General features: G+C 54.3%; 1 protein-coding gene and 1 long non-coding RNA gene across 11 annotated transcripts; both read left to right on the forward strand.

Annotated features, from left to right (window-relative positions):
- Nucleotides 1-577: 577 nt before the first annotated feature.
- Nucleotides 578-3,225, forward strand: LOC136022176 (uncharacterized). 4 transcript variants are annotated; one of them, XR_010616032.1, is made up of 4 exons: nucleotides 578-595; nucleotides 1,188-1,317; nucleotides 1,709-1,880; nucleotides 1,994-3,225. It is a non-coding gene; the product is annotated as an uncharacterized LOC136022176 (long non-coding RNA). The 4 variants fall into 4 exon arrangements; XR_010616033.1 differs by lacking the exon at nucleotides 578-595 and adding an exon at nucleotides 625-642; XR_010616031.1 differs by lacking the exon at nucleotides 578-595 and adding an exon at nucleotides 650-873.
- Nucleotides 3,226-5,288: 2,063 nt separating this feature from the next.
- Nucleotides 5,289-13,311, forward strand: ALDH3A2 (aldehyde dehydrogenase 3 family member A2). Of its 7 annotated transcripts, none has more exons than XM_065695170.1 (12): nucleotides 5,289-6,286; nucleotides 6,618-6,791; nucleotides 7,169-7,400; nucleotides 7,493-7,578; nucleotides 8,379-8,587; nucleotides 8,764-8,881; nucleotides 9,018-9,159; nucleotides 9,356-9,522; nucleotides 10,024-10,123; nucleotides 10,744-10,979; nucleotides 12,003-12,126; nucleotides 12,443-13,311. In XM_065695170.1, the coding sequence occupies exons 2-11, from the start codon at nucleotides 6,630-6,632 to the stop codon at nucleotides 12,078-12,080; spliced, it is 1,530 nt and encodes a 509-aa protein (XP_065551242.1). In that variant the 5' UTR covers nucleotides 5,289-6,286; nucleotides 6,618-6,629; the 3' UTR covers nucleotides 12,081-12,126; nucleotides 12,443-13,311. The 7 variants fall into 7 exon arrangements, with proteins under 7 accessions (XP_065551242.1, XP_065551243.1, XP_065551241.1 ...); XM_065695171.1 differs by having other exon boundaries at nucleotides 5,289-5,993; XM_065695169.1 differs by having other exon boundaries at nucleotides 5,289-5,509.
- The last annotated feature ends 598 nt before the right edge of the window (nucleotides 13,312-13,909 follow it).

Genomic DNA, 13,909 nt, shown 5'->3' on the forward strand with positions numbered 1-13,909 from the left:
TAGAAGGGGAAAGAGAATCTTCAGTGAGATGGGCTTTAAACTGAAGGACTGGGGGGGTAGATCATACCAGCCAGTGCAGGGACCCATGTTCCTTGAGTGCCTCTCAAGATGAGGATCCAAGGGCCTAACAAGATTGAGGCTGTTTGTGTTCATGGTGAATATTCTCGCACTCCTTCTGGGGAACCTGGCTGTGAAATTACCTCTCTGAAGTGCCTGGATCCAAACACTGGAGTATGGGGAATAAACAAGATGAACTGGAAATCTATGCATGGTTGCAGGGCCATGATCTCATTGCAACGATTGAGACACGGTGGGATGTCTCAATAGCAGTAAACAGTCGGTGTAAGAGCACGCCAGGTGCAGCAGTGTGTAACAGCCTGGTCCCACGACTGGGATGTTGTCACGGGGCGCTGCGTGCCCTTCAGAAAGGGCAGGTCAGAGAGGCAGGGTGGTGGAGGTGCTTTTCACGTGAGAGCAAGTGGAAGGCATCGAGCTTCACCCGGTTCGGAGTTCACGGTGAGAATCAAGGGCCAGGCTCACCCGGGGGACACTGCTGTGGGGGTTCACTACAGGCCACCTGATGAGGAGGAGGAAGGTGATGAGGCTGGCCACGGGCAGCTGGGCCGGGCCGCACGGTCCCAGGTGCGCGCAGCTCCGGGGAGGGCGCCGGCAGCGCCGGGAGCCCCGCTCCGGTCGGGGACGGGCAGCGCGCGGGCCTGCCCGCGGGCGTGAGTGAGCGGCGACCGACAGGGGGCGGTACCGTGCGGGGCGGCCGCCGCCGCTGCCATGTCCGTGCGCGCCCGGGCGCACCGCGTCCGGTTCCCCGACGGGGCCGTGGTGCGGGCGCTGCGCGATCGCCGCTACCGCACCGAGGTCCGGGGGGGCCGCAGCGGAGCGGGAGTGACGGCCGGCACCGCGCGCGGGCCGTTGGTGGGGAAGGGGGGGAGACCCGGGGGGGGTCCCGGTGCGGGGTCCCGGCTGTGACGGCGGCGGCGGCGGCGGCTCGCTGTGGGAGCCGGAGAGGGGCAGCGCCCCGGGGCTCGCCGTGCCCCTGCCCTGGCCGCGGTGACTCGCGGGGCACGGACGCGCCCCCGGTTCGGCGGTGGGACTCGCTCATTCCCGCTGACAACGCCATGCGCTCGCTCGCACGTTGGTGGCCTCCCACGGTTTCTAACCCTCATCTCCAGGCAGCAAGTCCTCGACTGGGTCCTGCAGGCACGCACCGCGGTTTTGAACGTTCCCGAAGGCCAGGTGGGGAAGAAGGAAGAGCTCGTTCGAGCATCTGGGACATGCGACCAAAGAGAAGTCTATAAGGCAGTAGGTGCCATGCCCTTGGCTTTTAAAAGCTCAGAGAGGAAGGGGACAGTTGCTTTCTTTGGACAGCCCCACTGTGTGTTAGCAGGTTTAATTTCTTAGTCATTCCTCATTGGTGAGACCCGATCCGTGGCCTTGTAGTGGGTGATGAGAACTCAAGTCAATGTACACTTCTGTTTTGGTAGCTTAGTGTTTCTGTGGGTGGGTGTTTTGTGTGAGGTTTTCCCAGTGTTGTCTGTTACAGTGGTGGGCACTATTAATATGGTGGTTCTTTCTCTGCACTTCCCATCTAACAAGATAATACAAACAATCGTTAAATTTAACTGCGTTGTGTGAGGGTTTGCTCTTAACCCTGTGATGTTTTTTAACTGGCTTTGTTATTTTTCCTGTTCAGATTTCATCAACAAGAGAGCCATAGGTATCTGACAAAGAATGACACAGCTGGAGCAGATGTGGAGACAAATGTGTGAATCCTGAAACAAAGAGGCCGTACACAGTGATCCTTATAGAGTGAGCCATGCAGGATGTTCACTACTGTCAAACCACGCAAGAGCACGAAACAGCAGGTTCGTTTTCTGGCAAAATCAGCTTCTGCTCAGAGGTGTGGTCTTCAAGTGTCTCTGCTGTGGTGTGTTTTAAGCAGGTGTGTAAATGCTCTTTCTTCTGAATGTTTTTACAGGCACAGGAAGCTATCAGAGTTAAAGGAGACCATGCAAATGGAACATGCTCACATGAGGCTGCCTTGCCCACTAGAGTTCACCCACTGGTGCAGGGCTCTCATGAACCCCACACCCAGGGAACGAAGCCCTGTGGGGTGAGTGCAGCGAGCACCGTTCCCTCAGGCCCCTTCCCCAGCACCCCTCATTTTGGCTGTGCAGGCAGGAGTTGCTTGTACCCGTGGCCAAAAGGTGAGATGAAATAGAGGCAGCAGTGGACATGGTTGTCCTGTTGAGGCTACTTTCATCACAGAAATACTGCTTGAACTGCTGGTCTATGTAGTCAGCCACTGGCTTGGGGAGCTGAGCTGTGGGGACAGGGAGGTGACTGCTTGAGTCCCCTGTGAGATCCCCAGCTCAACACTTGCCATGGTTCAAGCGCCGCAGACTGACAACCTATGGGTATCCCACTCTCGGAGCTGCTGGCACCTGTGGTGGTGCTGCCCATCCCCGGGGAGAGCCCCACAGCACACACCAGTCGGTGTTGATGGCACCACCAAAGCCTGGTGTGTCCACAGTGGTCAGCACAGTTTGACTCTTCTTGATGTTCACCACATGCTGGGTGATCACTGTCTGCGTGATGTGCTCTCGCTTGTCTTTCCCCCTGCCCAGCATTGAGGGTCTTCTGCAGGGTCCACAGCAAGCGGCCCGATGACACTGCCTGCAGCAGGCACATCCCATCCCACAGCTCCATTCAGCTGGGTGAGGGGCTGCCCATTGTCTCAAAGATTGGTATGAGAAGCTGACGTCCCCTGTCTGAGAGATGAATGTGAGGAGCTGCAATAAGACTCCACAGTCCAGACTCCACAGTTACCTCAAGGATTAGTGTGTAGAATCACTGTCCCTTATCTCCATGATTGCTGATTGCAGTTGAAGAGCTGGCTGCAAGACCAGCAAAAGTGGATGCACGTGATCCACCGGGAATGTGCAGTACTTGACATTAAGAACAGAGCTTTTCTCCCCACGCATAATTAAAAGGAGGAAAAGCTAATCACTATGTGGCCACGCACCTCTGATGACAACTACTGACTCTGGAGGACACCCAGCACCGAAGATGATGACCTGGGACAGGGGTGACTGTCCTTCTCTGCACCCTTAATTCTTGCTTAATTTCTATCCTTTCTTCCAGTCTGTCCCATTGCTGTCTTTTCTATAATAATAATCTTTTTTTGTAATAAACTGATGGATTATGGTACTTGACCTCACAATTTTATTCTGGGGATCACAAAGTATTTCTGACACTGGGTTTTTCTCCAGTCAGACCTTGACACCTTCCAGTGGTGTGAGGACATGGGTGGCACATGTCAGATGCTGCCCCAGCACCCTGCAGCACCCACCCTGAGCCTGCTATGCCAGGGAGCAGTGCAGATGGAGACATCCTTGGGGGGGAACAATGGGATGTGACAACAGTGCTTTGTGGGAAAGCAGCACGGGTGGGGATACGTGGTAGTGATATATTGGGAAGCAAGTCTGCTGATACAAAGCTGGGGCAGTGGTTGATACACCTGAAGTTGAGCTGTCATTCAGCACGACCTTGATAGGCTGGAGAATTGAGCAGAGAGAAACCTGATGAGGGTCAATAAGGGCAACAAATATAGGGTCCTGCACCTGGGGAGGAAGAACCTCAAGTAGTTCAGACAGTAGTTCAGCTGGGGAGAACCTGGGAGTACTGGTGGATGGTAAGTTGACTAGGAGCCAGCCCTTGACCCAGGAGGGACAGGTGTAGCAGGAGCTTGGTAGCAAGTCAAGGAAGGTGATTCCTCCCCTTCTACTTGACCCTGATGAGGCCATACTGGAGTCCTGTGTCCCATTCTGGGCTCCTCAGTAAGTCAAGGAACTACTGGAGAGGATCCACTGAAGGCCACAAGGATGATCAGGGGGCTGGAGCATCTCATCAGGAGAGACTGCAGGAGCCTGGGCCTGGTAAGTCTATAGAAGAGCAAACTGAGAGGGGATCTCATCAATGCAGGTCTGGGTTCCAGGGGGATGGTGCCAGATTCCTTTCAGTGGTGCCCAACGATGGGCTGAGGAACAATGGCAATAATATAAAACACAAGAAGTTTCACCTCAACATGAGGGAGAACTGCTTTCCATTGAGGGTGCCAGAGCACTGGAGCAGGCTGCCAAGGGGGTTGTGGGATTCCCTGGTCGGAGACATTCAAAATCCACCTGGAACCACTCCTGTGCAATCTGCTCTGGGTGGCTCTGCCTTGGCAGGGGTTGGATTGGGTGATCTCCAGCCATCCCTTCCAACCCTGATGATTCTGTGATTTCCCAGAGCAAGCTGTAACATGGCTGTTTTTAACTGGAATGAGCCCAGCCTTGTCTCCTCATTTCCCTGCCTTTTCTTGGCTTGTTTGCCATGCGAGTGCTGGATCAAGGTCAATTCAACTGTACTGGCCAGGCTATTCCTGTCGATTGCTTTCCCTCCTACAGGCCACCACCTGCATTTTCATGTGCTGGTTGGTTTTCCTTAGTTTTGGTCTCTTGTTTCCCACCAGTTGCTGGCAGGATGCCGGGATCCCTTCACCAGCACGTGGGCTCAGAAATGCTGTGCAAAAGCAGAGGTGCTGGGTGCAGTGCTTGCTCTGCAGGGAATCAGACTCTACAACTCAAGGGGAGTTATAAAGCAGGTATGTTTATTACAGCGCCAGGTGCGAGGGGGATCACTCCTCCTAACTTGCACACCGAAGGGTTAAGCAAGCAGATATTTGTTACACATACACATGCATATTCATTAGGTTCCTGAGAAAGCGGGGGGGGGGGGGGGGGGGGGGGGGGGGGGGATATTACAATTAAATCTAGGAATTCATCATCATTAGTCTCCTCCTTCTGGCGCTTGTGCACTGCCCTGCGGTGGTCATGGGCAGGGGTCTTCAAGATGAAGTAAGCAGTCTTCCTCACAGTGCACTTTTCACCTTTGGCACAGTTGGATGCCTCAGTAAGCACAAAACTAGCTGAAACCAACCGTATCTATCCCTTTCTGATAGCTGACGCAGTTTAAAACAGTATGACCTTCGTACAAAATTCACTGCAAGCAACACAGGACGAGCAGACAAAGAGTATCCAAAGCTAGCATTTGTTCGGGAGGCACTGTCTCCAAACCAACTGCTAAGTAGAAGGATGGTTAAGAAATAATTCACTCCTGTTAGCAGGGCTACTGAATTCTGTTACCACACCACAGACTTGCACCACAAACATTGTTCTCTTAGACCTAAATTAAGCTAAAAGTATTTTAACCCTGTGTTTTCCAGGCACTTGCTTTCCTTCTATCACACCCTCATGACGGACTTTGTCTCCCCGATACCGCCCAACGCGCTCCTCTACCCCAGGTCTGTCGGCCTTTCACAACCGTGGGTTATGCCCAGTCCCGCCCCCAGCCCGGCGGAGCTCCTACCAAGCGGTCACTGCAGCGGATGCGCCGGGAGGGAAGGAGCAGCCCTGAGCGGCGGTATCATCGAGGTACCGGGGGGATCGAGGTACCGGCAGTCCTGCCCAGCTCGCGCTCTTCACCCTGCTCCGGTCTTTTGCTGGTTTTCCCTTTAACTTGCGCTCTTGCCAAACAGCCGCCTCTCTTGTGTTCGCTAAGCTCCTGCCTGCCGCTAATGGACGCTGCTCTGGTTCCTGTCGCTTCCCCCGCAGGCACCGACACGGCTGCAACCCACTTGCCCGGTAGCGAAGCCCTTTCCAGCCGCCGCCACGGGGCCGCTCGTCTCTCCTGCGGCCACAAAACGGGGCCGAGGCCCTACCGGCGGAGCAGAGCCGGGGGTCCGGGCCGCACCGGGGGCGGGTTAGCAGAGGGAGAGTCCGGTACCGGCGGGGTCGGAACGGATGCACCGCTGCTGCGGCGCCGCGGCCGCTTCCATTCTGCGCCCGGCGCGGGGGGGGCGATGCCCCTCGCTGGCTCTCCCATTGCGCCGCCGGGAGGGGTGGAGGGCGCGGCGCAGCCGGCGGCACACGGGGGTGAGACCGGGGGCGGCGGCGGCGGCGGGCTCGGCGGGGGCAGGCCGGCGGTGCCCGGGTTCACCTCAGCCCGGTTGGGGCCGGGGCTCCGCGGAGGGGCCGGCTCGGGGTCCTTGCGCTCGGGGCCGGTGTGCGGGGAAGGCTGCCGGCCCTCGGCCCCGCCCGGCGCCCCTGCTGCGCACTGCCGCTTACTCGCTGCTGGTGCTCAGAATCACGACGTGCGGCGCGTCATTGAGGAGGAAACGGCGGAACTAGGTCTGAATGAGGGCAGACACCAGCCCTGCGGCTGGGAGGTGGGGTTGCAGTGGGCAGATGGGGGAGAAAACAAGAAGTTTTACCTCAGCATGAGGAAGAACTTCTTGCCACGGAGGGTGGCCGAGCTCTGGGACAGCCTGCCCAGGGGGTTGCGGAGTCTCCCTCTCTGGAGACATCCCAGACCCACCTGGACACGTTCCTGTGTAACCTGCTCTAGGTGGCCCTGTCTGGGCAAGGGATGATCTCCAGAGGCCCCTTCCAACCCTAATGATTCTGGGACTCCATGACCAGAGCTGGAGGGGAAAATCCATTCCCACTTGCAGGAGGAAGCCCTGAAGTGCGCTGGGTGTTGTTGCTCTCTCCTTGCAGCGCTGAGCAGCCATGGAGAGGATGCAGCAGGTCGTTGGGCGGGCGAGAGCTGCCTTCAACTCTGGCCGGAGCCGCGAGCTGGAGTTCAGGATGCAGCAGCTGAAGGCCCTGAAGCGGATGGTGCAGGAGAAAGAGAAGGACATCCTGGCAGCCATCAGGGCAGATCTGCACAAGGTCTGGGTCGGGGGTTCTCCTATCTGCCGTACACGGAGAGTGGCCAGCCTGGAAGGGAAAGCGGGGAGGCCAAGGGCTGCCTTTGCCGTGCCAGATGTCTTTGGCTCATGTCTCCCATGGTCCTGGCTCTCACCGTGTCCTGCCAAGGCTTGCTGCCACCATTTCTAAGGAGCTAGTCTAAGGCAGTATTGCAGAGGCAGGTCCTGGCTTTTGCCGCACGCTGAGCCCCATGCACCCACACTGTCCTCTGTCAGGGATCCTTTGGGGCAGCACTACCTGCGTCAGACACTTTTGAAGCAGCAGAATTTGCCTTGCTTCCCTGGGCTGCTGGGGTGGGTGCCTTTGCCATCCCCTCCCCAAGCTCCCTGTCTTTGCAGAGTGAGCCCAATGCGTACTGCCATGAGATCCTGAGCCTGCTGGGAGAGCTGGCCCTGGTCACAGACAAGCTGAAGTCCTGGGCAGCCCCTCAGCCTGTGAAGAAGAACCTGCTGACGATGCGGGATGAAGCCTACATCTTCCCCGAGCCACTGGGGGTGGTGCTGATCATCGGGGCCTGGAACTACCCCTTTGCTCTGATTATCCAGCCTTTAATCGGGGCCATCGCAGCAGGTGGGGACCTGCCACGGCCCCTGTCCTTTGTGGGGCCATGGGTGGATACTGCACTATGAGCGCTCAGTGGCTGGGCTGCATTTGTCTTGTAGGTAATGCCGTGGTGGTGAAGCCGTCGGAGATCAGCGAGAACACGTCTCAGTTGCTGGCTGATCTTCTCCCCCAGTACCTTGACCAGGTGAGTGTGACCCAGTGCAGTATGTGATTGTCTTGAGGAAATGCCTGTTATGCCTTCAAAGGGTTCCTGCAGGTTAGAGTCATATCAGTTACTTTAGCAGGAGATAAAGGAAGGGGCGAATGACTCTTAGTGTACAGATGCATGTTGATGTGTTCTACCTGCCTTTGAATAACCTAACATTGCATAATGCTGCTGCAGCACAGCAGCCTTCTTGATATTCACAACCATGTAAAGAGCTGTTTGTTTCCTTCATACTGCAGTGATTGCTCATTTGGACGCTGGGCTGGGGACGCACAAGATTGTCTTTGATGCCAGCTGTGCCTGGCTCTTCCTGAAAATCGGGCACTTTTTGCTCAGTGGCAGAAGTCCTGAGTTTTCCTGGCCTGACCCACACTGTGTCTGGCGGTTCTGACATTCATCGTGTTGTGTCACCGAGATATGCTGTTGATCTGACAGCATGGCCCCACTGTGGAGTTGTCAGGGAATTAATGTTTTCACTAGGCAGGGAGCTAGAGCTGAGGAAGGAGTCATCTCAGGACAGCCTGGCGGACATACATGCCCAAGGTTTAATGTGTGGGAGCAGCTCTGAGGCCAGGGCTGAGTCAGTCTCTAATCTCCATTTCTTGTGGTTCATGTGCACAAACCAGCAAGTGAATTTCACCTGAGGGGAGGAAGAAGAGCTTGTCTCTGTTACCACTGTCTTTTCTCCCGCTTCTAATGTAGCTTACAAGTGAGTCTGCCCACGTAGACCTGCTGCCTTGATATACGTCCTTTACGTAAGGCTCTTGTTCACCCCACAGGAGCTGTACCCTGTGGTCACTGGGGGAGTGTCTGAGACAACAGAGCTGCTGACCCAGAGATTCGATCACATCCTCTACACTGGCAACTCCACTGTGGGCAAAATTGTGATGGCAGCAGCCGCCAAGTACCTGACACCCGTCACCCTGGAGCTGGGTGGGAAGAGCCCCTGCTACATTGACACAGACTGTGACCTGGCTGTTGCCTGCAGGTCAGGCTGTTGAAGCCCTTGGCAGGGTCTCAGCAGTGAGGCAGGGACCCCGTGGGGCAGGTGGACAACTCTGGGCTGTTGTCCTCAGACCAGGGGTGTCACTGAGGCATGATCAGCTGGGCTGTGGGGTCTGCAAGGGATTGACCATGGAGAAACCATCTCTCTTTTCCCCATAGGCGAATAACATGGGGGAAGTACTTGAACTGTGGGCAAACCTGCATCGCCCCAGACTACATCCTCTGCAACCCATCCATCCAGAGCAGCGTGGTGGAGAACATCAAGGCAGCTCTGCAGGTGAGTGTGGAGTTCCTCATGCTGTTGGAGTTATCCCTGTTACAGCCCAAGTCTGAGTTTCTGGAGCTGCAGCCCTAGAGCTGTGGCTGTTGTAAGGGTCTGTGGAGAACTTTGGTTCTGCTGTGCCTTTTGGCAGGAATTCTATGGGGAAGACGTGAAGTCATCTCCGGATTATGAAAGGGTCATCAACAAGCGCCACTTCAGGAGGATCCTGGGCCTGATGGAAGGGCAGAAGATCGCTCATGGGGGAGAGGTTGATGAGGCCTCCTGCTTCATAGGTGCTTCTGGCAGCTGTTGGGGTGGGAAGGTGAAGGGTGGGTCCTTCTGCTCTGGCAGTGGGTGCCTTTTGGGGACTGCATGTGTCTGTGGCTTGCTGGGGTATGTTGAAAAGAGGCATTGCGCAGGATGAGGTCCTGTGATGGACCATGTTTTCTATCCTGCTCATGCCGTCTTTTGCTGTTGTGTTTACTCCAGCACCAACTATCCTGACTGATGTTTCTCCGGAGTCAAAGGTGATGGAAGAGGAAATCTTTGGACCGGTCCTCCCCATTGTGACTGTGAATGATGTAGATGAAGCCATTGAGTTCATCAACCGTCGGGAGAAGCCCCTTGCCCTGTATGTCTTCTCCAACAGCAAGAAGGTGGGTTTGGGCAGTGCTCCCCTGCAGAGGTATCTCTGCAGAGTTTGATCCTGGACATGGCCAGTTGCAGGCATGGTTCTGTGCAGGGCCTGTGTTGACACATGAATTGCAGTGTTTTGGCTCATGGGGGACCACAGTGTCCCCAGAGCTGCCAGAGGCTCCCAGTCTCTTGCTGAAGTGCTTTGCATTTGCATGGCTTTGTGAAACAGAAGGACAAAATGCTGGATTTCCTCTTTGGTGCCATGGACTCTTAATATATTGCTTGAGAGGCAAGCTCCCAGGTTTCCATCTTTCCTAGCCCTGCTCTTGAGCTTTCCCACTTGAGTTAACATTGCATGGGGGGGGCTTGTTTGAGTTGTCAGCCAAGAAAACTACTGAGGAGAGGAGAAGGTGCTGTGGCCTATTGGCATGTAACTCCCTTCCCAGTCCTGCTCAGTTACATGGTCTTGTCTCTCCTGAGCCTTTGCAATGTTTTGGTTGTTTCTTATTTGCTTTTGCCAGTTAATCAAAAGAGTCATCTCGGAAACCTCCAGTGGGGGTGTTACTGGAAACGATGTCATCATGCATTACCTACTCTCAACCTTACCCTTTGGTGGAGTTGGTAAGTTACTGGAGGAAGGGTAGGCCTTTAGCTTGGGAATGTTTGGAAGAGGTTACAGAACAGCCCACAGGAGCTTTGCAGGAGGAAGTTTGAGTGTTACAGTGCTCACAAGCTGAGAGTGACTCAGCAGTGTTCTGCTGTGAAGAGCACATGCTGTCCTGATGCTGAAAAACAGAGGGGTACCCTGCTAAGCTCTTCAGAACACCTTTCTCCCACAGCACTAGTCAGATCTCAGAGCCTTAGCAAGGTGCTTTGTAAGGGAGCTAGATTCAGGGAAGAGCTGGATGCTCAGCAAACAGGGCACACAGGACCACAACAAAGTACTGGAGAGTGTGTAGTTAAAACAAGATGGGGAAGAAAGGGGATGGAGTATGGATGGACATCTTGGAGACTGAGAAATGCTGCAGAGAGGAAGGATGAGTTGGCCTCTCTGCAAGAGCATAGGGGAGAAGCTGTGCTTTTAAACTGCAGCAAGGCAGATGTAGGACAGGTAACATGCAGTGCAGCTGGCAAGCAACTTAAATCTTCCTGGGCTGCTTCTTTCTCTGCTGATGGCCTCACGTGGCCAAAGCTCTGACTGGTCAAGCCTATGGTATGACTGCCTGGGTTGTGTCCCTCAGGTAACAGCGGGATGGGCGCCTACCACGGCAAGCACAGCTTTGAGACCTTCTCCCACCACCGCTCCTGCTTGATCAAGGACCTGAAGATGGAGAGTACAAACAAACTCCGGTACCCACCTGGCAGCCACAAGAAGGTGAACTGGGCCAAGTTCTTCCTCTTGAAGCAGTTTAACCGAGGCCGAATAAGACTGGGTGTCTTGGTCCTGCTGGGGATTGTGGCAGCGCTGGTGCTAAAGGTGAGCTTTGCGTCCTTGCCATTTATGTGAGTGCATGTGCAATTCATCTGATCTTCTGGACTTTTCAGTCTTTGCAACTGCAGCCCTTTCTTAGAGCCTGGCCTGGTTTTTTCCTGTCCTGAGACTTTCAATATCTGACCCACCTGAAACAATCAAAATCTGCTTCTCACTCTTGCAAGTGGTATCTAGAATAGAAATGTCCTCAGAGAGCTCTTCTAGGCTGCCTGACTGTTTGTAGCTGCTTTGGTAGGTCATAGATATGAGAAGCTCTCTCTAGAGGCAGGGGTTGGTCTGCTTCGGACAGATTAGGAGTGGTTTCAGTTCCAGGGCTTCCTTCAGCAGCACTGTGAGCTGCTCCACAGCCTAGCCCAGACTGCTGCTATTCTTTTTGCCATGTTGCCGTGGGACAGGCTGCCTGTGTCCTGAAGCTGAGCTTCACACCAGGCCCCTGTTCCTCAGCCGGTTGCAGCCCCCATCTGAGCTTAGCTCAGCTATTTTCATTTCCTGCCCTGTGTCCAGCTGGATAGTGCAGAAGGGTAGGATGTCCTCACCTTCCTGCAGGGGCCAGAAGCCTGCTGGTGCTGGCTGGAGGACTCACGGTGCCACCTGAGGTGGAGCAGTAAGAGCTAAACCCAAGTCTGATCCCTGTCTCTGTTCTCTGTGGCTGGCAGACCAGGCACTATGTGTGCTTGTGCTGGCAGCTCCTTGCAAGGCTCAGCTGTGCATCCTGAGGGTTTACTAAGCTTAAGGGAGCAGCTACTGCAGCACAGGAGGTGGCAGGGTGGATCAGGACTCTGCCGTTCCATCTATTTTGCATGTTACTGCTGCAAGGAGATATGCAGGAGCCCAGCAAGCCAGGGGAAATAACCTGCGTACATATTTGAGTTGAGGAGGAGGTGTAAGAGCCAACAACTGCCTTGGACTTTGAAGCACCAGCTAGGGAGGCAGGCCCTGTCTAGGTGAATGGCGTCTCAGAGAAGGAGGGAAACTCACAGCATCTCCAAATCATTTGGGTTTTCTCAGAATCACCAGTCTGTGCTGAAGAGAAAAGCCCTCTTGATTGTGCTGGCTGTTCAGAGGCTGGGCTGGCTCAGTGTGTGATAAAGAGGAGCAGGTTTCAGAGCACTGCTGTGGCTGTCACAGTGAGGTAGGAGCCTTTTTCTTCTCCTGTGTGTAGACCTGGTTTGAGTTCGGGCAAAGCTCTGTTAGAATAGTGAATGTGGGGCTTGGAGGACATTCTCCGTGGAGCCAGAGAGCGATGCTTCCCCCTGGCAGTGCTCAGAGCTCGTACAGCACCCAAGATAACCAGTCCATGCATGCTGAGGGGCAGGAGACAGGCTAGCTGGACCCTGTGGATGTCACCCTGGGTGAAGGGTCTCTGCTTCAGGCTGTTCTGGAAAGGGAATTGGCTTTGTTCGAGCCAGTCTTTCACAGGACGTTGGTCTTGTGTTTTGCTTTCACAGATGGTTTACTACTGAGGAGAGGAGAAGGCACCACGTCCAAGTCATACTCTTGAGTGCTCACTTTGTGTCTGTTTCCTTAATCTGAGAAGTCCTTTTCTTTTCTGCTGGGTTATTTCAGTGAGCTGTGGAGCACACAGAGTGGCCTTAGCAAGGCACTAACCAAGAGAAGGCTTGGACTCCTGTTTACTAAAAAGCCATGCTGCAGCAGATGGACCAGTGGGTACAGGCTCTCAAAAGGAGGACCACAGAGCAGGAAATACCATTCCCTACTTCCACCCCTGCCATGCAGAATGGCACTTCCAAGAATATGCACAATGTGTCTTACACCAAACTGCTTACGTTGCCTCTGTGACAAACAGGAGCTTGAGTTTCGGCTGTGAGGGGGGTTGATGGTATTTTCCCTGTGGGTTTTTGGGATCGTCTGTCTTCTGTTATGTTCTGAACAACCACCAGCTTGGTGATGAGCCCGGGACAGGCTGTGCTAGCTGTTGCATTTGACCAATGATTATGAATAAACGTGAGTTTCGCCTCACTGTTCAACTGAAGTGAAATATTCATGATCTCTGCAAACCAGAATCCTCCACAGCAGGTATTACAAAGATGATGCTTGCACTGCCTGTATTCCACTAATAAAGAGTATCTTATGTTCCTGCAAAAGAACTTTGAGGCCTTAGAGTAGTTTAGAGAAGTGGGAATTGCAAAGTGCCCGGTTTAACTAAGGTAAATTTAAAGCTTATTATTAAATGCAATATATAGAGTAGAAAATTGCAGTGCAATAGGTTGGATTTCTTCATGCCTAATGGCAGTCCATGCGCTAAGGCTTTTTAATTATCTATTTTGCAAGTACTAAATAAACACTTTAAACAATACAGCGTGGTAAGTCCCTGCGGTCTCCTGGGGAATCCTGCCTATGCTCAGCTGCTCCCAGCTCTGGACACAGCTTGGCTGGACATCACACACATGATGTGCCTCTGCAGGAGCACAGGTACCCAATGCAATTACTCCCCTGCCTGTGGGGAAGGACCAGTCCAGTCCATCTGGATTCCCTCCCCCTGCAGGCAGTGCCAGCCTGGAGTTGTTCAGATCAAGGCCTGGGCTGTCCTCATCTGAACCTCAATAGTTTCTGCCGTGTGGGTTCTGTGGCCTGTGGGAAGCACTCCCCTGGCCTCACATCATGGCAAAGCCATCTTACAGTCCTGCACAGGAGACTGAGGCACTGCCCTGGCTGGATGCAGCAATCCAGGGGTTGTGTGTTCACAGCACGAAGATATCTCTGGATAAAGGGCATCTTGTATCCAGTGAGGGTCCTGGGCCCAAGCCAGCTGCCTCCTAATGGGAGGAGAGCTTGCTCTGAGCTGTGGCAGGGGAAGGGCTCATGCCTGCTTGGACTCACTGAAGATGTCTCCTGGTGGAGAGGGAAGCGTCTCTAAAGGGAACTTTCTTTCTGCCTTCATTTTTTCATGAGTC

Source organism: Lathamus discolor, chromosome 14, assembly GCF_037157495.1.
Source record: "Lathamus discolor isolate bLatDis1 chromosome 14, bLatDis1.hap1, whole genome shotgun sequence".
NCBI lineage: Eukaryota > Metazoa > Chordata > Aves > Psittaciformes > Psittacidae > Lathamus > Lathamus discolor.

What these genes read in the sequence shown, in the direction of transcription:
- ALDH3A2 (XM_065695170.1), top strand. Translation starts at nt 6,630, where the DNA reads ATGGAGAGGATGCAGCAGGTCGTTGGGCGGGCGAGAGCTGCCTTCAAC. An exon ending in TCTTCTCCAACAGCAAGAAG is followed by an intron (nt 9,523 to 10,023) that starts GTGGGTTTGGGC and finishes TGCTTTTGCCAG; the next exon opens with TTAATCAAAAGAGTCATCTC. An exon ending in CTTACCCTTTGGTGGAGTTG is followed by an intron (nt 10,124 to 10,743) that starts GTAAGTTACTGG and finishes TGTGTCCCTCAG; the next exon opens with GTAACAGCGGGATGGGCGCC.